Source organism: Garra rufa, chromosome 21 (genome assembly GCF_049309525.1).
Source record: "Garra rufa chromosome 21, GarRuf1.0, whole genome shotgun sequence".
Classification (NCBI taxonomy): Eukaryota; Metazoa; Chordata; class Actinopteri; order Cypriniformes; family Cyprinidae; genus Garra; species Garra rufa.
Window position 1 is genome coordinate 19,851,888 of NC_133381.1, and position 23,126 is coordinate 19,875,013.

The 23,126-nt window shown below is 35.3% G+C and overlaps 1 protein-coding gene across 1 annotated transcript; it reads left to right on the top strand.

The window, feature by feature from the left end:
- The first annotated feature begins 1,590 nt into the window (after positions 1-1,590).
- LOC141295278 (mitogen-activated protein kinase kinase kinase kinase 3-like) lies at positions 1,591-21,140 on the top strand. The gene is made up of 33 exons (XM_073826489.1): positions 1,591-1,788; positions 4,594-4,651; positions 4,878-4,968; positions 5,656-5,720; positions 7,268-7,323; positions 7,407-7,454; positions 7,755-7,797; positions 7,883-7,955; positions 8,033-8,164; positions 8,332-8,394; positions 8,497-8,578; positions 8,677-8,793; positions 9,156-9,234; positions 9,351-9,409; positions 9,499-9,539; positions 12,153-12,191; positions 12,499-12,552; positions 13,603-13,657; positions 14,848-15,121; positions 16,003-16,073; positions 16,552-16,593; positions 16,790-16,874; positions 16,983-17,062; positions 17,338-17,398; positions 17,508-17,625; positions 17,944-18,002; positions 18,117-18,220; positions 18,306-18,477; positions 18,610-18,678; positions 19,521-19,613; positions 19,721-19,791; positions 20,640-20,695; positions 20,778-21,140. The coding sequence occupies exons 1-33, from the start codon at positions 1,693-1,695 to the stop codon at positions 20,863-20,865; spliced, it is 2,694 nt and encodes an 897-aa protein (XP_073682590.1). The 5' UTR covers positions 1,591-1,692; the 3' UTR covers positions 20,866-21,140.
- The last annotated feature ends 1,986 nt before the right edge of the window (positions 21,141-23,126 follow it).

The window sequence follows — 23,126 nt, forward strand, 5'->3', positions numbered from 1 at the left end:
CTAAAAATAACAACTGTCCTTGACATGTTCTGCTTTCATTTTTATTTTATTTTGTTATTTTTATTAGTTGTTTTTTAACATAGTTTAGTTTAGTTTTTCATGTGATTTACATTTATTTAGCTTTATTTAAATTACTAAAAACATTTTATTTATTTATAGTTTAAGATTTATTTAAGATTTTTCTTTTTCTTTTATTTTTTATGTTTCAATTCAGTTTCAAGTCATTTTGATTTGCCTTTGTCATTTTTATTAGTTTTTGTTTTTAACATTACATATAGGTTCAATTCATTTATAGTCTTTTTAGATTTAAGTTTTTCATCTAATATTTACATTTATTTAGCTTCAATTATTTCTTTAATTATAGTTTAGTTAAAAACAATTCTTATTATTTTCAATTTAAGTCATTTTGATTTGTTTTTGTAATTTTGATTCATTTTTAACAATTAAATCTCTGTGACATGTTCTGCTTTTACATTTATATTTTGTTTTACTTTAGTTTCAAGTCATTTTGATTAGCTTTTTGTTTTTAACAATTGTTTATAACATTTACACAGGTTTAATTCATTTATAATTTATAATTACATTTTTCTAAGTTTATTTTTCATCTGATATTTAAATTTTATTTAGCTTATTAAAATGATTAAAACGATTTTTAAAATATATTTATAGTTTATCCTTGACATGTTCAGCTTTTACTTTTTCACTTTAGCTTCAAGTCATTTTGATTTGCTTTTGTCATTTTTATTAGTTTTTGTTAACATTTACACATAGGATTAATTCATTTATAATTTATAAATAAATTTATTTTAAGTTTTTCATCTAATATTTACGTTTTATTTAACTTTGTAAAATGACTAAAAATGATTTTTATTGATTTATTTATACAGGTATGTACCAAAAAATTAGAATATCGAGGAAAAGTCCATTTATTTCAATAATTTGTTTCAAATAGTGAAACTTGTATGTTATATTAGTTCACTACACACAAAGTCAAATATTTCAAGCCTTTATTTGTTGCAATTTTGATGATTATGGATTAAAGACAAAAAAACAAAAACAAATCCAGTATTTCACAAAATTAGAATATTTCATGTGACCAATAAAAAAAGGATCTTAAACACATGATGGCCTTCTGAAAAAGTGTGTTAATGTACTGTATTATGTCCTCAGTACTTTGTGTGTAGTGAACTCTAATCTAACATACAAGTTTAACTTTTTGAAACAAATTATTGAAATAAATGGACTTTCCCTCGATATTCTATTTTTTGGAACATACCTTTATATTTATAATTTAGTTAAAAATAACAACTGTCCTGACTCCTTGGGCTATATCTATTTTAGTAAAATTTCAGCTGTTATGTTTGGTTTCAAATGTTTTGCCTGAAAAGAATGCTAGTGATAAATAACTTGGTATTTTGTCTATTAAAATTATATTGATCCGTTTTAGCGTGGCCTTTAAGCAAGCTGTTTCTGGTTTATTACATGTACACATTTCTCCATCCTCAGTGCGTTTGTTGTGTTGTCAGCCAGTCGCATTGCGCATGCGCACAGGAGGCCATGTTGTTGTAGTTCGTTGGGACTGGACCGTCATATCCCTCCGTTACTGTATGTCTCTGCGATCATCACCCCCATCCCGTTTTTGACATCGGGGACACGTAAACAAACCGGAGGGCGCAAACGGAGACTCGCACAATGAATTTAAGCCTGGATCTGTCGCGCAGAAACCCTCAGGAGGACTTTGAGCTGATCCAGAGGATCGGGAGCGGAACCTATGGAGATGTGTATAAGGTAAAGCTCAAACTGGGTCTCAAAACCTAGCAAGCTACCTACCTAGACTGCATTTTTGAGCATCATATATGTTTTCCGCATGGTCAGAATGCGTCTGTGGTATCCATAAATGCTGTCTAGAAAGACAGCCCGCTAGGGATGAAGACACAGCCACTTAGTGACCAATGTTATCAGTGTATGCGGGAGACAACAGATGTGTTTTAATACTGGACCGGAGTGTGTCTGCGTTTTGTAGCAATTTTGCCTCTCGGATATGGTGCAATATCCTGAAAGGGTGTAGAGATCTTTGTTTTCATAATGCACTGGGCCTAGCAGGTCTGTTTCACCAGAGAGCCAGTGCAGGGCTGTCAAACTCAAAGTCCTGCATCTCTTTATGTGATATGTGACATAAACAAAGGCAAGAATAGACCGGTATGTTACAGAGAGGCTGTGCAGTGGCAGATGGTCACTACTGAGGGCTGTTGCAAGGTGTTTAGGATCTAAGGGGGAGGGCTAGTGCAATCATTTTCTTAAGAAACATTAAATGTGTCTGACTTCCTTTGGTGACAGGAAGTGGCTGAACTTTATACTGCAAGTGTGTCTGTGTGAGCGTGTTTGCCCACAACTATGTCCATCCTGTTTGTTCGTAATTGTTCCCTCTTCCTGGGGCTTTACAGTGTGCGTGGGTTAGAGTGTGTGTTGGGTGTATGCCATGTAATTCACACACGTTCACTCAATCAGAGCCTTGATGTAGGTGGAGAATTGCATCTTGACATGTCTGAAATGTAAGACCAGAATAAACCAGCAAGCAAAATATTTTTCTGCCAACTCTACAGAGACCTGAAACTGGGCCTCAGCTCTACTCAGCAGTGTGAAAATATGATGTGGTCTCACAAATTTCCTGGCAGCGTTTGCCCAGGTTTAGCTCTAGTAGTCTGTAATCAAATCTGGTTGATTCTTGCAGTATAATTTTAATTCCTTACATGTGTTCCTTCGTTATCAGTTAACAATTTTATTAAAGCAGAATTAGCCCTGAGCATATTATTACAGGACAGTGAAATGCCTCACTGCCATCTAAGAGGCACTGTGCGACTGCGTGTGTGCATGTAAAAGTTATTTGATGTTCTCCTTGTCCTACTTTTGAGAGCCATCACAGCGCTGTGAACATCAATACACACGTTTCACCAGCTGCTTCTGTTTTGTATTGCTTGAAATGCCGAGCGGAATTCTATATAAAACTGAGATAAAGTGTTGGAAAATCTCTCGCTTTCTCTTTGTGTCTCTGATGACATCATGCTCACTTCTGTTTGGCTGACAGATGTCTCTCAGTTCGGTCTTATAGATGAAGCCTTTGTGAGTGTGTTTGTGCTTTAACTTGAGAGAGAACATGCAAAATACTCCAGTGTGTTTTTCAGGATTTGCTAGAAACACACACACACACTGTTTGAAAGTTTGTTTGAGAGTTGGTAAGATTTTTAAAACATTAGTAAAAATGTCAATATTGTGAAATATTTTAATATATTTAGAAATGTTATTTTTTCCTGTGATGGCAAAGCTAAAATTTCAAGAGCCATTTCTGCCATCTACAGTGTAAAACGATCCTTCGAAGTCATTTTAATATGCTAATTTGGGGATTAAGATTTTTTTTATGTTGAAAAGTTTTATTTTTAGTAGATTTTTTTCAGGTTACTTTGATGACTAGAAAATTCAGCATTTATCTGAAATAGAAATCTTTTGTAACATTATAAATGTCTTTATCATCACTTTTGAGCAATTTAAAGCATCCTTGCTCAATAAAAGTATTAACTTTCTATAATATCTTTCCCAAAATAAAAAAATATACTGACTCCAAGCAAGTGAATAATGTTACAAAAGCTTTTTGTTTTAGATAAATGCTGATCTTTGGATCTTTCTATTCATCGTTTTAAATATTGAAAATATTAAATGTTTCTGGAATAGAAAATCAGCATATTCGAATGATTTCTGAAGGATCTTGTGACACTGAAGACTGGAGTAATGATGCTGAAAATTTAGCTTTGATCACAGGAATAAATTACATTTTAAAATATATTCAAATAGAAAGCAGTTATTGTAAATAGTATAAATAGGTCACAATATTACTGCTTTTGCTGTATTTTGGATCAAATAAATGCAGGCTTTATGAGCAGAAGAGACTAAAAAAACATTAAAAATCTTACTGTTCAAGTAAGTTTTGACTAGTAGTGTATACCGATCAAGTGGTTTAATTTGAAAATATTTGGGTGTCAGGTGAAAGCCCAGGCCATTTGGGCACAAAACAGAAGTTGTTCGTCTTTCCTTGCTAGTCTAGGACAGACTTGTCATTGCAACTGAAATATATCTGTTCTTAAATTATTTTTGAGTGTTCATTTCATTTAAACAATCTTGTATGCTATCATAACATTTTATTTTGTATGTCAGCCACTGGCTCTGCAGATATTTAAAGCATTAGTTCACATTGGTCAACCACTATTAAAAATACTTTCTCCAAAAACCAGCTTAATGTGCAGAGACAACTGTATGTATGTCCTTTGTGGTTTAATTTTCTCTAAATAGCATTTACCATAGGTTTTTGTTTTGGCAGTCAATATCAACCAACTAGTTGTGTTCATTTAGTGTGACACTCTGTATGTCTAAACAATGGTGGATGAGGTGAATGTTTTGGAAACTGTTTGTCTCTCAATTTAAATGGGTTGTTGGAGCAGATAGATCTTTTAACATGAGTCAGATCCATACAACAAGTATAATCATGTTATTGCACACCTTCTGGGCTTATGGACTCACAACTTTTATGCTTTCCATTTCCAGGCTCGTAATGTCAACACTGGAGAACTGGCTGCTATCAAAGTCATCAAACTAGAGCCAGGTGAGCCGTCCCAGAGCTTCTGCACACACTGTGCCCTATCATTGTCCATCTATACTTGAATAGTTAAATATTACATCTGTGGTGTGTTCATGCATTGTAATGGTGTGATTGTGCATACAGGAAGCATGTTCACACTCTTTTTAGTGCAGAATCACAGTTTCCATGTTTTGGTCTGTTTGCACTTTATGTTTCTTTAATGAATTATTTTGTCATATGATTTTTGCAGGAGAGGACTTTGACGTTGTGCAGCAGGAGATTATTATGATGAAAGATTGTAAACACTCAAACATTGTTGCATATTTTGGCAGTTACCTCAGGTACGTGTACCCACATGTAATCAAACACTGGCACTGGCTTCATTTAATGTGTTTTATACATTTTATATTGTAGTGTATGGGTAGCTGATTTTTTTGCACACTAGCACTACATGATCATTTAAAGGTTGGGGTCACAGTAAAGATTTTATAATCTTACAAAAGCTTTCTTTTTTAAATAAATGCTTTGCTTTGGATCTTTATTATATTCATCACAGAAAATGGATATCCGGAAAAGTATTAAGCAGCAACTGTTAGCTGTTTTCAAGACTGATAATAACAATAAATGATTTCTGAAGAATCGGGTGACACTGAAGGCTAAAGTAATGGCTACTGAAAATTTGGCTTTGCGATCACTAACTAAACTACGTTTTAAAATATAAAATGAAAAAATAGAAACCAGTTGTTATGAATTGTAATAATATGTCACAATATTAGTTTTTGCTGTATTTTTGATCAAATAAATGCAGCCTTGGTGAGTGTGATGGACTTTTTTCAAAAATATTTTAAAATCTTACCAACCCCAAGCTTTTAAATATTTGAATATCCATTTCTCTGTTGATATTTTTAAGTAACTTGTGAAGTACGAGTCACAACAAAATTTATACAAGCACTGCTTTTAAGCTGTTGTTGACAGAAGTAGCCTGACAAGACTAACTGATACTTGATGTGTTAATATCTCTGTTTCAGGAGAGATAAATTATGGATCAGCATGGAATACTGTGGTGGAGGCTCACTCCAGGATATTTACCATGGTAACTACTGTCACCAAAACAGGAGTTTATAATGCATTTATCATCTTAAAGGGATCCAAGAGTATTAAGACTTGTATTAATGTAATGTAAATGACTTCTCTTATATGAAATATTTAGTGGAAAACCCATGAAAGATTTACGTTATTTAAAGGAACATGCCACTATTTTTGAAAATAGGCCAATTTCCCCTGGAGTTAAACAGTTGAGTTTTACCATTTTCGAAACCATTTAGCTAATCTCCGGGTCTGGCGGTAGCACTTTTAGCATAGCTTAGCATCGATCATTGAATCTGATTAGACCAATAGAATCTCGCTCAAAAATGACCAAAGAGTTTCAATATTTTTCCTATTTAAAACTTGACTCTTCTGTACATAGTTACATCCAACGGAAAATTAAAAGTTGCACATTTCTAGGCTGATATGGCTAGGAACTTTACTCTCATTCCGGCATAATATTCAAGAAACTTTGTTGCCATACCATGGGTGCTGCAGGAGCAATGATATTACGCAGCACCTGAAAATAGTCCCCAGCTAGGTAGGTATAATATCATTGCGCCTGCTGCACCCATGGTATAGCAGCAAAGTTCCTTGATTATTACTCCAGAATGAGAGTATAGTTCCTTAAATTTTTAATAGAAAAAATATTGAAACTCTTTGGTCATTTTTGAGCGAGATGCTAACGGTCTAATCAGATTCAATGATCTATGCTAAGCTATGCTAAAAGTGGTACCGCCAGACTTGGAGATTGGCTGAATGGATTCAAAAACATTAAAACTCAACTGTTTAACTCTAGGGGAGTTTGAAAAGAGAAAAATAGTGGCGTGTTCCTTTAAGAAATTCACATTGTTTTATACGTATTTTGGACTATGGGGGCGCCATTATGACATGGAATGGTTGCACTTGGTGAGCTGCTTGGTGCTACCTGTTGCTATTTTCAACGCAACTCTGAAAATAAAACACTGATATGATGACCACAGCTACTGAAGAAGTGAGAAACTGAGAAACCGCACTGAGAAACTCCTTCAGCATCATGACAAGTATCATGCATGTATACATCCTGCCAGGATGGCATCTAGCGTTTCTTATCTCTGCTGTTTGTAAGCTCTTTCAGTAGCTGTGGTCTACTAAAATCTTCAAAGGGATCAGGCCTAAAGTGAAAAGAACAAAGACGCAGGTCTTTAGGAAGTTTTATTCTTTGACACAGACACGCTTATTGGTAGAAAAAGAAAAATCACAACCAAAAGCTGCACAATGTGGCATTGTATCAATATTTTGTTTTCAGATTTGTGTTGCCATAAAAATAGCGCCAGTAGCTCACCGAGTGCAACCGTTTCACATCATCAAAAGATGGCGCATCCCATAGTCCAAAATATATACAAAACGATGTGGATTTTTAAAATAACGTAAATCTCTCATGGGTTTTCTACTACATATTTCAGTAAGAGACATCATTTACGTTACATTAAGCCATTCAAGTCTTAATACCCAGGATTCCCTTTAAGCTGTTTAACAGTATCTCTCATATGCATGTATATCTGTGTCTAACAGTTACCGGGCCGTTGTCAGAATCCCAGATTGCGTATGTATGTCGGGAGACCCTGCAGGTACATACATACACACTTACTAATGTTTAAAAGTACTGATTGAAGTGGTTAAAGTGGTAATATGAATTTTGTGTTCATTTCAGGGTGTTTACTATCTCCATAACAAAGGCAAGATCCACAGAGATATAAAGGTACAAACTGGATGTCAAAACACAATTAAATCTCACTTTAAGGAGGCCATTCTTCAAAGTGTTGACATAATTAGCGCTCATGTCCCACTTAACTTATGCAAAGCTCATTTTCTGAATAATGCTGTTCTTGATAACATGGAAATTTTAAGTCGGTTTTGTTTAATGAAATTAATCGAAATGATTCATTAGTGAATTAGTCTGAGTCAAATAGTTATTCAGCCATCACAAATGATTAGGATTGATGTAAAGGGGTTGTTATCTTTCACAATTACTCACTCTGGCTCTGCTCTTGTTTAATAGGGCGCAAATATACTGTTGACAGACAACGGCTACGTTAAGCTAGGTAAGAAAACACTTTGTGGAAACACATTAGGAGTTTCCAATTAATCAGAATTTGACTCTCACAACTGCCATCTGTCTCTCTCCAGCTGATTTTGGAGTTTCAGCTCAGATATCAGCCACTTTAGCAAAAAGAAAGTCCTTCATTGGAACTCCATATTGGTATGTCAGTCTTCCTTTGTCTCTCATGCTTGTTTTAATTTTAGTCATTGGACTCATTTCTCTGTCTTTCTCTGCAGGATGGCACCTGAGGTGGCAGCAGTTGAGAGGAAAGGTGGCTACAATCAGCTGTGTGATATTTGGGCTGTGGGCATCACAGCTATTGAGCTGGCAGAGTTAGAGCCACCAATGTTCGACTTGCACCCCATGAGGTGTGTGCCCTGTGAATTGTACTGCACAGTTACTCCACATGTCAGATTCTGCTTCATCAGTTATTATTTTGTAGTTGCACAGGACACCTTTAGTATTTTGACTCTCTAGCTTTGTCCCTCTGTTCAACACTTATTTTAGTCCATTTTGCTGTGTTTCCCCTTGTCAGAGCACTCTTCTTAATGACCAAGAGCAGTTTCCAACCACCTAAGCTGAAAGACAAAGTTAAGTGGTAAGTATTTGTAAATGTGTTCAATATAAAGTACAGTTTGTTCAAAAGTGTGGGAAAGTTTTTTTTTAAGAAGGCTCATGTGTTTTGTTTTGGCTCATGAAGGACAAATAATTTCCACCACTTTGTGAAAATTGCTTTGACCAAAAATCCCAAGAAGAGACCAACGGCTGACAGATTACTGCAGGTAAGATTCACCCTTCCTTTAGAGAACATTGATGTTCAGCTCTAGTTGTTCACCATCATTCACCACAAGTTTTTGTTGCATCACTTCTCCTTTTGCAGCACCCTTTCGTTACCCAACCGCTTAGCCGGACTCTTGCCATTGAGCTACTGGACAAAGCCAACAACCCTGATCATAGCACACACAGTGATGCAGAGGAAGATGACATTGACCCAGAGGTGATGTCATGTATATATATGATTCTTCCTTTATCTTTTGACCAGTGGGAAACCATGTTAGGGCTTTACACTGAAAAATTTAACTCTAATTGGTTGTTTCTTTAGATGTAGATCCTAAGAGAGGGCAGATAGTTGGTTCTGCCAGCTGCCAGGTACAAGTGTGTCGGTTACCCATGCTGCAGTGTGCATATGCGATTGTGTGTGTATGTGAATGCATGTGAGTTTATTGGTTTTAACACAAAACGGCAGTGACTTGCAGTGTTGTCCTGAGGAAAGATTAGGGTCTTGTAACAGTATGTATGTAACTCAGCTGTTATAGTTTTCAAGTTTTAAAACTGTACCTGTGGTCTCTGTGTTGGCAGTCTCCCGTGTCTGTTCCGCATCGAATCCGCTCAACTAGCAGGAGCTCACGAGATGGAAAGACTCTGTCTGAGATTAACTGTAAGTCATGTCTCAATTAGCCTTTGACTCACTGAACTGAAATAAGCACAAGAATTCTTAGCCTTTTTAAAAGCACAGAGAGAAATCTAAAGTCTCTGTGTGTGTCTTTCTTATAGTTGATAAGGTGAAGTTTGACCCACCTTTGAGAAAAGAAACCGAACCGCATCATGAGATGGTTTGTGACAATACGTCATTGATTTATTACTGTTCGGTGTGTTTGTTTTGATGACTTGTCTGACTTGTCTGTCTTTTTGATTCACGTAGGATCTACCATTAGAACCCCAAAGCATTCTGGGAAATAACAAGTGAGTGTGTGTTATGCTTTATTTGTGAGTTTATCAAAATAAGGAAAGAATGAATGAATAAGGAACAGTTAAACTAGTCGATCTCATTGATCAACTATTTAGTTGATGGATAAATACATGATTGGTCAGCTGTCTGAATCCATTCCTAGTTTAAAGTAACAAAACTGTGTCAAAACCAATCTTTGAACCTTACAACTTGTTGGGTTACTAGTTGTGACCCAATCTTAGTTTAAATAAATAAACTTTAAAATAAATAAGTAAAGTAACATCTGAAAGTAGTCAGTTGTTGGATTATTAGTTGAATCCATCCTGACCCATCCCTAGTTTAACATAACTGAAAATAAAGAAATTAAGGAAAGTCTAAAACTAGTCAACCTCACTGAACAACTGGTTAGCTGATAAATAAATAGGTGATTTGTCATCTGTGTGGATCCATTCCTAGTGTAAAGTAACACAACTGATAAAAAAATGGATTGTCTGAACCTTACAAAAATCAACTAGCTGGTTGTTGGATTACTAGTTGTGACCCATCTCTAGTTTAAAATAACAAAATAAATACATAAAGGTAGGTCTGAAACTAGCCGACCTGACTAAATAACTAGTTGTTAGATTATTAGTTGAATCCATCATGACCCATGCCTCCATGCCTAGTTTAACATAACTGAAAATAAAGAAATTAAGGAAAGTCTAAAACCAGTCAACCTCATTGATCAGCTATGTAGCTGATGGGTAAATAGGTGATTGGTCATCTGTCTGGATCCATTCCTAGTTTAAAGTAACAAAACGGGCAAAAAATGGATTGTCAAAAACAATATCTGAACCTTATGAAAAAAACAACTAGTTGGTTGTTGTATTACTAGTTGTGACCCATCCCTAGTTTAAAGTAACAAAACTGATAATAAATAGGTAAAGGTAGGTCTGAAACTAGTCAACCTGACTAAATAACTAGTTGTTGGATTATTAGTTGAATCCATCATGACCCATCCCTAGTTTAACACAACTGAAAATAAAGCAAGTACGGAAAGTCTAAAACTAGTCAACCTCATTGATCAGCTAGTTATTTGATTGATAAATAGGTGATTGTTCATCTGTCTGGATCCATTCCTAGTGTAAAGTAACACAATTGGAAAAAAATGGATTGTCAAAAACAATGTCTGAACCTTCTAAAAACTAACAAGTTGGTTGTTGGATTACTAGTTGGGACCCATGCCTAGTTTAAAACTAAAAAGAAATTAATAAAGGAACGTCCGGAACTAGTCGACCTGACTAATTAACTAGTTAATTGTTGGAATATTAGTTGAATCCATCATGACCCATCCCTAATTTTACATAACTGAAAATAAAGAAAGAAAGTCTAAAACTAGTCAACCTCTTTAATCAACTAGTTAGTTTAAACATAAATAAGTGTTTGGTCATCTGTCGGGATCCATTCCTAGTGTAAAGTAGCAAAAATGGATTGTCAAAAACATTGTCTGAACCTAACAACAATCAACTACTTGGTTGTTGGATTACTAGTTGTGACCCATCTCTAGTTTAAAATAACAAAATTGGAAATAAATAAGTAAAGGAATGTCTGAAACTAGTCGACCTGACTGATTAACTAGTCAGTTGTTGGATTATTGGTTGGATCGATGATGACTCATCTCTAGTTTAACATAACTGAAAATAAAATATCAAGGCTAGTTTAAAACTAGTCAACCTCATTAATTAACTAGTTAGTTGATGGATAAATAGATGATTGGTCATCTGCCTGGTTCCATTCCTAGTGTAAACTAACACAACTGTAAAAGAAAGGGTGGTCAAAAACAATGTCTGAACCATACAAAAATCAACTAGTTGGTTGTTGGGTTACTAGTTGTGACCCATCCCTAGTTTAAAATAACAAAATTGGAAATAAATAAGAAAATGAACGCTTTAAACTAGTTAACCAGACTAATTAGCTAGTCAGTTGTTGGATTATTAGTTGAATCCAATTTGACCCATAGTTTAACGTAACTAAAAATGAAGAAACTAATGAAAACTGAAAATAAATGAGTAAAGGAACATCTGAAACTAGTTGACTAGTTGCCTGTTGCATTACTAGTTGTGACCCATCTCAAGATTAAAATAAAAAAACTGAAAATAAATAAGTAAACTAAAAGTAGTCGACCTGAGTAAATAACTAGTCAGTTGTTGGATTATTAGTTGAATCCATCATAGCCCATTCCTAGTTTCACATAACTCTAAAAAAGTGTAAAACCAGTCAACATCACTAATCAGCTAGTCAGTTGTTGGTCATCTAGTCATCAGTTGTCACCCTCCCCTACTTTAAAAACAACAAAATTACAAAAAAGATAAGAAAAAGTCAAAAACTAGTTGGTCCCATTAATCAACTAATTAGAAGTTGGTCAACAAGTTGTCCATTGTGACACATTTGTATATCAAAATGAAATTTCAAAAATTAATATTATACTATATCATACACTCTACAACTAGTTGACTTCATTAATCAGATAGTTTTGTTGTTGCATGAATGTTTTGGAACCCATATTTAGTTTAAACAAACATGTTTGTGTATCTTGTATATATGTGTAAAAGAACTTCTGTTTTGTCTTCTATTTATTATTTTTATAGGAGTCTGTTAAAATCTGTTGCTGAGGAGCTCAATCAAAGGTAAAGCCCCTCCTACTGTCTCTTTTGATTGGCCAGCCAAACCTCTATGCAATCTAATAACTTCTGCAGTCTCATCTCCTCTGCTTGGCATTGGAAAGCTCTTACTGCTGTGTGTGTGTGTGTGTGTGTGTGTGTGTGTGTGTGTGTGTGTGTGTGTGTGTGTGTGTGTGTGTGTGTGTGTGTGTGTGTGTGTGTGTGTGTGTGTGTGTGTGTGTGTGTGTGTGTGTGTGTGTGTGTGTGTGTGTGTTCTTTGCATTCTTCTCTGGCTGCTCTACCTTCTTAGCCTCACCCTCTTCATTTCTCTCAGGGGTCATGTGACACATTTAGAGGATGAGGAGGAGGATGAAGGTGATGATTTGCAGTAAGTGAGAGGAAGATGTAATGTGAGATGTGTATCATTCAAAAACACCTGTGATCATCCGTGACTCCCTGTCTGTTAGTGTCAACTGGATGTGAGACTGAAGGATGCGCCTGGTTTGTTTTGTAGTGTGTCTGGTCTTCAGTTGCTTGCTGGTGCACAAATGCATGATCATTATTATTTTTTAATTTATGTGCCCTCGTAATCTTTATTCGAAAAACCTAATATATATATAATAAAGCCTCCTCTACAGCATCTTGTTACTAACATGAGATCACAGCCATAAAAAAATGACCAATCAGTTCCTTATGGACAAAATCAAGTAGTTTGTTTAATAAGGTGTTTCTCTCACTATTGTGATATAAATCACAATAGGAGAGAAAAGATGATCACAATTTCTGTTTCATGCCACTTTCATACAATTGCATATACTACTATGTTCCTTAAAATCAGACTTAGAATTTCTTTCTGCAAGATGATAGTGATATCATCACCCTGGCATTGTGCTAATGATGTTTGCAGGGACAAGTACCCACTCACAATATAGTTATAAAAAGCAGATTTTTGTGTATGTTGTAGGGTTTTAGTAAGACTTTTGTTTTGGTTTGTTTAATACATTGGTGAAGAGCACAAGATATACAGCAGGACTTTCATTTCTAGTCAGTTTGAAGCTTTGAAGCTCAAAGTCCAAACTGAGGACAATTGTGAATTGTGTTTCTTCTACTTATAGTTTCCTTGAACTTCAATTTCTAAGAAGTTCAAAACATTCCCAAGCTCTGATCTGGATTGGATAGATTATGTGTATGTGAGCATATTTAGCACTTGGTTTGTGTGTCTTGTGTCCACATGACCATTCTTGCGTACTTTCTTTACTGTTTTTGACTTTGCATATGAGGTCTTTTTCTTCATCTGATTGTATCCCTGTATGCATTTCCACCCTTTCAAAGAAACTGTGCTGTTGGTCCTTGCATCCTGTTTTTGTGTTACCTCCTTTTGATTAGAAGTATGGCTATAAATCATCATCACAATAAATTTGTGTGTCTGTGTCTACAGCAGCAACTCCACTTCAACCATGAGGCCTAAAGTGCCACCTCCTCTGCCGCCCAAGGTAAAACATACACACCTTTTCCTATGCAGGCCATTTTACAGAATTGGTGCAAACTGTTGTCCCACAACCAAAAAGTTACCAAAAGTCCCAAACCCATACATTTTTAATCAGGAAATATTCCTGTGTCACTCATCATTTTGAGGTAAATGTGTTCAAAAGTTTGAAAAATCAGTTTGTAACTTTAAGGAACGTCACTACCGAACACCTTTTTTCTGCAATTAAGCATACTTTTTTTTATGAGTTATTCCATAACATTTAGTTTTTATATGTGTACCACTGTTCAGAACTGTGCTAGCTAACCATGTGCTGATTAGCATATTTGAGCTAGGTTCAAAAATATCGAAGATTGTCACTACTGAAACATTTGTTTTTTGGGTGTGACTACCGAAACAGTCACAACCAAAACATTTGGTGGAGTTTTGGTAGTGACATCTTAATTTTTTTGGGGGTGTTAACCCATAGAATTTTCACTACCGAAACAGCAACAACCGAAACATGTCTTCATTGTTTTGGCAGTGACAAAAGGGAACACATAATACTCGTATTTGGGGGAAATAAACAAAATTTTAGTTCAGTTATGCTATTTTTAGTAGTGTTTTAGTATGTAAATTCTGTAATCTGATGTGGTCGCTACCAAAGCATTACTGTCACTACCAAAACATGGGATGTTTTGTCCAAAATAAAATATGCTGAATTATCACCTAAGATGTAATGATAGTTTTTGGTTCAATGTATATACAAAGTAATGAATGAAGTTTGAAATCAGTATGATGAAAAAACTGTATTCAAAATGCAACAAATCTCATAAATGTCAAATTTGTTATGGATTTACCTCTGAAATTTTTGAAATAAAATAGCAGAAAAATATATTTATAAAGTAGATGTAAGTAAAATCTACTTCTAATTAAATTACTATTACTGTGTTTCGGTAGTGACACATTTGGAGACAGGACAAATATTCCAAAACTTTCTGAAAATATAATATGAGAATTAACTGCACAATTACTAGAAATGTGTACTTTAGATAATATACAATTTGCGTACAAACACATTAAAAAAAAAAAAAAAAAAAAAAAAAAACACTTTCCAAAACATTTCCAACTCTGACTTTGGACCAGTTCTGTAGAATGGCATTTTTTGAAATCGTTTGACAGTTTTTGACTTCTCTTTTTCCCTTTATCACTTCCTAGCCCAAGCTTCTGTCTCCCGGTCAGAACAGTACCACCTCAGAGGACAATACCGGAGAAGGGACCATTAAACGTTCCCCAGTTTCTGCAAGCTCCACCACTCCTGTTCGGCCTGCTTCTTATGTGCCCCCCAGACCGCCACCTCCTCGCCTGCCTCCACACAGGCGTAGTAGTCTAGGTAACAAACCATCTGAACATGATCAGATAGAGCCACCAGGGGATGATGGGATTTATAGGTTCTGGGAATGGCTTCATGCTGAACAACTGGAAGAACAAAGTAAGCTAAGCACCGCCCACTTGAGCGTGGTCTCCTGTGATTGGTAGACAGCTCTGCCAGTCCTTAAGCTTTTAAATACCATAATTTTGGCTTTAGTTCAGTCGCCCAACATAGATAGCTGTAACTCCACCATAGGTTAGTTGAGAGCTTCGTAGATAGGTCTGTGTGATGTAGTAATTAGATTGTGTTGTGTTGTTTTAATAAATTATGCTCATAAGACAACAAACATGCCCCAAAATGTAGTGCAAAATACTCTTTGCACAGCACAAGTCTTTGATTTTTGATTGCTCAGGATGCAGTAAACTACCATGTTCTTACTTGGAACTATCCACTTGGTTAGCTAGACTGGTTTAAGCTGGTTAAACTTGTCCAGCTAGTTTTAGTTGGTTTTAGTTGGTCTTTGAGGCTGACCAGTTAAACTGTGGTCAAACCCCTCTAAAACGAGCCTGAAAAACCAGCTGTTACCAGGTTAGAAAACTAGCTAAAATCAGTCAAACTTAGGCTGGTTTATGCTATTTTTTTTTAGCAGAGGGATATTGCAAACTGGTATTTGTTAACATATTATTTTTTCATTATCATAAGCATACTGGTTTATAGCATTGCGTTTTACAGTTTACTACTTTTATTCTTCTAGTCATTTACCTGTAGCGGATGTTGAATCACAAGTCAGAATTACCTGAATTACTTAGTTACTAAATTAACTCAATTACAGCTGAATTAGTAAATTTTTTTTTTTACACAAATTCTATGTACTGCTTGCTTTCTGCAGGCATGATTAGTTCAACCAGGCATATAGCATGTTTCGTAGGTGTGTCTTTGTTTTTTGTGGTTTCAGTTTTCACATGATAGACAGATGATATAATGTGAGTGTTTATGTGCAGGTAATGGAGTTTCTGTCCAAGAGAATGGAGATAAAGAAAAACTGGCCTCCCTTCCTTCATGTAATCTAACGGTATGGTTTATCTTCTAATAATTATTTATTTATTTGTACATTTTTATGCTTTTTTGATATACAGTTAAACCAAAAATGTATTCAGACACCTTTAGCATTTCTCACAGTATCACAGTTTATTTGCTACAGTTTAGAAAATGGTAATAAAATATGACAAGAACTCAAGAGTTAAACTTTATCAGAAAAAAATCATCTTGATAGTCACAAATGAATTACAGTCAAACCTAAATTTATTTAGACACCTTCAGCATTTCTCACATTATCACAGTTTATTTGCTATATTTTAGAAAATGGTAATAAAGAACTCAGAGTTAAACTATGTCAGAACAAATTCATCTTCATAATGTCAGATAACTTCATAATGTTAGATGATTGTGTGTTGAGCGTCTGCTATTCGCTGATTAAATGGGAAAACAAAAATAACTTAATCAAAGATATGCTGCTCTGGTAAACTGTGATTCTGCTTTTCTTTTTGTAGCTTCCGCTCAGTAATGGCCTCCCACCGACTCCTAAAGTACATGTGAGTCATCCAGCACTTGAAAAAGCTTTTTTCTTTATGTCTCTGTCTTTCACTATTTTTCCTTCCTTCTATCTGTCACAAACAATGAAAGATGTATCAGCACACCTGGATTAACAAAAATGTCATAGCTACTTAATTTAGACCATTCAAACTCAGCCCTGCTGCCGTGATGTTGATCTCTCTTTCTGTTTTGCAGATGGGAGCTTGTTTCTCTAAAGTGTTTAACGGCTGTCCCCTAAAGATTCACTGTGCCTGTTCCTGGATCAACCCAAACACCAGAGGTAAGAAACAGTTTATGCAAAGCTCATGCATGCTCAATTCAAATGCTCCGAAATGACATAATTATCATAATGATGTTTTTATAAGCTTCCCTTATGACTGTCTTTCAGATCAGTATCTGATTTTCGGTGCAGAGGAAGGAATTTATACCCTCAATCTGAATGAAATCCATGAGAGCTCAATGGAACAGGTCAGGGCCTTTTTATTATGGTTTTCTTTTGATGTGGAGGTTCAAAATTAGGAATAATTTTAATTAATTTTTTTAGCTTTTTCAATCTTTAATGCTAGAAATATGAAAATGAAAAAAATATCATCAGTATTTATAAAATGTATAATAAAAATGATAAATTGATTTTCTATTTTTATTCAATAATTATGTATTTGCTCTGAAAGGAAATTAATCACATTGAGCTATCATTTGAATATTGTTTTGTTTTATATTTTATTTCATTGAATCACACACAGCTGGTTCCACGGAGGTGCACGTGGGTGTATGTAATGAACAACTGGCTGCTTTCAATATCAGGTGAGCTAAAACCAACAAGGAAAAGATTGACCATGCATTTGAAAGATATTTTAATGGTTTAGCTTCACCAAAATGTAATTCTGTGCACATTTATGCATGTTTTCCACAGGTAAAGCGTCTCAGCTGTACTCTTACAACCTGCAGGGGCTCTTTGAGCAAGCTCGACAAATGCAGAAGTTACCTGTTGCCATACCAACACACAAACTTCCAGACAAAATCATCCCACGGTATGATTCAGACTAATCTTTTTACTATAAACTATATATTTGTGTAGTTTTCTGCCCTCCAAAGGCAAAGTGCAGTAACTACGCCAACACTGAAACTGAGAAAAACGCCTTTAAAGTTTTTACACCAGCTAGTCAAACATGTTGAAACTCTCATCTCTGAAACGGGACACAATTTAACCAGGATACGTTGCCACAAGACAAAACAGTTGTCACAAAGTCCATTAAAGTCCATTTGTAGTCTAAACTTTGTTTTCTGTACATCCTATAAAATCTCTTTATTTTGAATTTAGTTCTGTTATGTCAATGCCTTTCTTTCAGGAAGTTTACTGTGTCCAATAAAATACCAGAAACAAGGGGTTGTCAGAAATGTTGTGTAGGTCAGTATAAACACACTGTTTTGTGTTAAAATGCCTACCAAATTGTATTACCAGAACACATATTTTTTATTTTAAATACTGTCAAAAATTAAACAATCTTCTGTATATTTTTAGTGCGAAACCCGTACACCGGTCACAAGTACTTATGTGGAGCTTTCCAGTCCAGCGTAATGCTGTTCGAATGGGTGGAAGCCATGCAGCGCTTCATGCTGATAAAGGTAAGTGAGAGAAAGAGAAATCACATTGAAAAACAAAAAAGTGCGTCCATGCACAATGTAATCCTGTGTTTTTGTGTCTGTCCAGAGCATAGACCTCACCCTGCCGTGTCCATTAGAAGTCTTTGAGATGTTGGTGGTTCCTGAGCAGCATTATCCACTGGTTTGTGTGGCGGTCAGTAAAGGAAGCCATCCTGATCAGGTGGTCACGTTTGGCACTGTTGATGCCAATGCTGCCAACCCAGCATTCACAGAGCCCGGTTAGTATCAGAGTTTCACTGTGTCTCAATTCAAAATGTAAATGACTTTTTGAAAGAACATGTTTGGAGTTTTTAAATTGTTGCTCTTGAGACTTGTATGAACCCTTGTTGTGTTGTGTTGTTTGTTTCCAGAAACACCTCAGACATGCGTCATTCATGTGACTCAGCTGGAGAGAGATACTGTCCTAGTTTGTCTAGATCGTAAGTTATTTATTTTTATGATAATAAATAATATCATATTTATGTTTATATTTAATATAATACTCTGCTCTTATTACATATGTGTGTGACCTTGGACCACAAAAACAATCTTAAGTAGCACTGGTATATTTGTAGCAATAGCCAAAAATACATTAGGTCAAAATGATCTATTTTTCTTTTTTGCCAAGTAAAGATCATGTCCCAAGAAGATATTTTGTAAATTTCCTATCATAAATATATTAAAACTTAAGTTTTGATTTTTGGACAACTTTAAATGTGATTTTCTCAGTATTTCGATTTTTTGGCATCCTCAGATTCCAGATTTTAAAATAGTTGTATCTCGGTCAAATATTGTTCTAACAAACCATACATGAATGGAAAGCTTATTTATGTAGCTTTCAGATAATGTATAAATCTAAATTTCAGAATATGGACCCTTATGACTGGTATAGTGGTCCAGAGTCACATATTAGAACAGTTTAAATAATGTAATAATGATTCACTTTTGTTTTATGTATGAATTTATATACACTACCTATATTATCCGGAAGAGTTGGTTATAATAATTATAATAGTATAATCAATTCTTCCAAATATAGTTAATAGCTGTGTATTACAGTAATTTTTGAAGCAACAATGTGATAAAATCACATGGACATTAACCTGTCTCCTGAAAAAAATCAAGCTATAATGGTTTCTGAATTTACACAGGATCTTTTTCTGGTATTTGTCAGTACCTGCTGCACAGATACATGTTCAAACAAGCATCTCCACAGGCTCTTGCATTTTCTTTATCCAGCAGTATCATGTCATTACTCATAATTTGTTTCTGTATTTTGCAGGGTGTATAAAGTTGGTGAATTTACAGGGCAGGTTAAAATCCAACAGAAAGCTGTCAACTGAACTCACCTTCAACTTCCAGATTGAGGCAATAGGTGAGAACTAAAATAATATAAGACTGAGGTGGGGAACTCATTGTGTGCTTTATGTTTTAATTAAAAATGTATTTGTCTTAATAATTTATTCTTTTTTTTTTTTCAAGTGTGTCTGCAGGACAGTGTTTTGGCGTTCTGGAAACATGGAATGCAGGGAAGAAGCTTTAAAAACAGTGAGGTGTGTGTTGGGACATTGGTTCTTGTAAATTGGTGGTTTTCAGGTAGTTTTGCATTTAGGAACCAGATTTTATGGTGATCAAAATAGCTTATCATACAAAAGTAAATTTTACTAGTTTAATGCTTGCAACTCTGTGATGTACCACTGATCTACACTACTAGTCAAAAGTTTTTTAAAGAAGTCTCTTCTGCTCACCAAGCCTGCATTGTAACTGTAAAATCGTGAAATATTTGTATTTTATTTTAATACATGTTTTAATATATTTAAATGTAATTTATTCCTGTGATTTCAAAGCTGAATTTTTAGCATCATTACTCTAATCTTCAGAGTCACATGATCCTTCAGAAATCATTCTAATTTTCTGATTTGCTGCTCAAAAACATTTATTATTATTATGCTGAAAACAGCACAGTAGAATTCTTACAGGTTTCTTTGATGAATAGAATGTTCAGAAGAACAGCACTTATCTGAAATATATCTGAAAATCTTTTGTAACATTATAAATATAAGACTGGAGTAATGATGTTAAAAATTTAGCTTTGATCACAGGAATAAATTACATTTTAAAATTTATTCAAATAGAAAGCAGTTATTTTAAATAGTACAAATATTTCACAATATTGCTGCTTTTGCTGTACCATGGATCAAATAAATGCAGGCTTGGTGAGCAGAAGAGACATAAAAACATAAGGTCTTACTGTTCAAAAACTTTTGACTGGTAGTGTAGATAGTCGGTAAAAAGTGCTCTTAACTTTCATGTGCGGTCACATTAGCCAAATTTTGTAGGCAAAACAAGGTCTATTGTTAATAGATGAGTGATTAATGCTAACTGCTATGCTCTGCTTTAGATTACTCAGGAGATCGCTGATAACTCGCGAACCTACAGGCTGCTGGGTGCAGACAGGTGAGAGCTCACCAGCACACATTGTACCACTAATGTGTCATGGTCAACACTGTTTTTACAAGCATTTTTCTCTCTTTTTCAGAGTGGTGGTGTTGGAAAGCAAACCGACGGAAGACCCTACAGCTCAAAGTAATCTGTACATCCTCGCAGGCCACGAGAACAGCTACTGACAACACACTGCCTTAACACACACTACATAATGCACGCTACAAAGTACATGTTTCTGAGACTTATACACCTCATTTTCATTTATTAAGCTACTGAACAAAACACTACACAGGAAAAAAAAAACATACTCAAAGACTTAAACACTACATAGACTTTAATACCAATTTTTGGTTGGATATAATACCATCCCCTGGTACCTCGTATCGATATAAAATCGATAACTCAGTACAGATGTAGGTAGACCGTTTAATATGCGTGATAGATTCGCATAGCATGTAACGGCGATTAATTTAATTTAAATTAATTTCCAGTTAATACAATATATCTTTTTGGTAACTGGTTTTGGCTGTAATTTTTTGTACTGCCAAACTGTGTGTATACTGTCCACCTTTTTTTTTTCAACGTGGAAGTAAGCTTATGGGCGAGACTTCCGGTTCATTATCCGCTATATGGAAATAATTAAAAGACTAACAACGTGCAGTAAACAGTAAAACCGTTTACACTACAAACCAGTGTGATCATAATTAAGATAATACATTAAAATAACATTGTAAGACACAACAATTTGCAAAATTAAGCTGCAAAATGACCTGTTTGGTAAAAATAACTGGATGCGGATGAGACCGGAAGCCAGACCCATAAAATTTACAAATGGCCGCACTCACTCTTATGGGAAAAAAAGGTGGATAGATGCATTTCAATGCACAAAACAGTGCAAACTAAACTCTTCAGAGACACCTTGATACACAACCATCAGTTCTGTGTGGCTAAGATAACTAATGTGAAAACACAACAGTTGTCTAAAAGACGACACAAATAACATGGCTTTTATATCTGGCATGATTTGCAGGTGTTGTACCACCTTGTTAGCTTTGTAGCTTACTGCTGTGACGCAGGCCTGTAAACAGCTCCTCTCTGTGTCATACTAATACAGTTCACACACAACGTGTTCTTGCATTTAAAAATAGAAGAACACAAGAATGTGTTTACATAGAAAAACACTTAAAAACAGCAGAGTGGAATGCAAAAACGCGCTCTGTGTGAACCAACCATAAGTCTAACCACATCTTCCTTCATTTCCCTCGTTTGGCGTCTCCTTTTATCATAAGAGTGCAGTCGCATTTCTGTGTCGGTGGAAAAAGTCCATTGTCATGTGTGGAGATACATGAAGCGCTTTTAAAGTCACGTTCAAACAAAGCAATTTTCTGTTGGTCAGGGGAGCAAATTAAGAGTAATGTTAACCTGATGAGAAATCTGTGTGCAGAAATCTTTCACCCTAATGAGAAATCTTATTAAAATGGATATTGTCCACAAAAATTAGCTGAACAACTGTACATGGAACTGCTTTTCAAGGTAATTGACCCTTCGCAGGGAGTTTGATTGCAAGGCGGTCTGACCAATCATAATGCCGAATCTGCCATTTTGTCTGACAAACCAGATTAGATTAAAAGGTTAGTTCAACCAAAAATGAAAATTAGCCATTTATTCACCCTCCAGGCATCCTAGGTATACATGACTTCCTTCTTTCAGATGAATCCAATCGGAGTTATATTAAAAAGTATCCTGCCATTTTCAAGCTTTAGAATTGCATATGGTGATTCTCTTTATCAGTCCAAAACAAGTCCAATAAAGTCCATCCATCCATAATAAAAAAGTGCCCCCGCGGATCTGGGGGGGTGAAAGACCTCCTGTAGTGAATCGATGCATTTTTGTAAGAAAAATATCCATATATAAAACATAAGAATCACTTTAATCTAGTTTGCGCCCGCTGGTTGTACACAGAAGCAGTTCTCTCCAGAACGCGCCATGGAGAGAGGTAAACACAGCACCGGTCATGAATTAGAAGTTCAAAATGAGCATTTGTAAATAACAATGTTGGAGGATTTTGATATAAACAAAGAGGAGACTGGTTTGCTAAACTAAAGAAGCTTTGCTTCCTTTGCTTCTGTAAACAAATGTTGGTTTGCAACACTGACGTCCTACATCATCTGCCTGGAACTGTTTCCGTGTAGGATCAGCTGGCGCAAGCTAGATAAAAGTGATTTCCTTTTTAAATATGGATATTTCTATTACAAAAAAGCATCGATTTGTTACAGGAGGCCTTTATTCACCCCCTGGAGCCATGTGAGGCACTTTTTATTATGGATGGATGCACTTTATTGGACTTGTTTTGGACTGATGAAGAGAAACCCTCGTCTATGCAATTCTAAATCTTGGAAATGGCTGGATAATTTTTACTCTCCAGTTGATTCGTCTGGAAGAA

What these genes read in the sequence shown, in the direction of transcription:
- LOC141295278 (XM_073826489.1), top strand. Translation starts at nt 1,693, where the DNA reads ATGAATTTAAGCCTGGATCTGTCGCGCAGAAACCCTCAGGAGGACTTT. An exon ending in GATGAAGGTGATGATTTGCA is followed by an intron (nt 12,553 to 13,602) that starts GTAAGTGAGAGG and finishes CTGTGTCTACAG; the next exon opens with CAGCAACTCCACTTCAACCA. An exon ending in TTCCTTCATGTAATCTAACG is followed by an intron (nt 16,074 to 16,551) that starts GTATGGTTTATC and finishes TTCTTTTTGTAG; the next exon opens with CTTCCGCTCAGTAATGGCCT.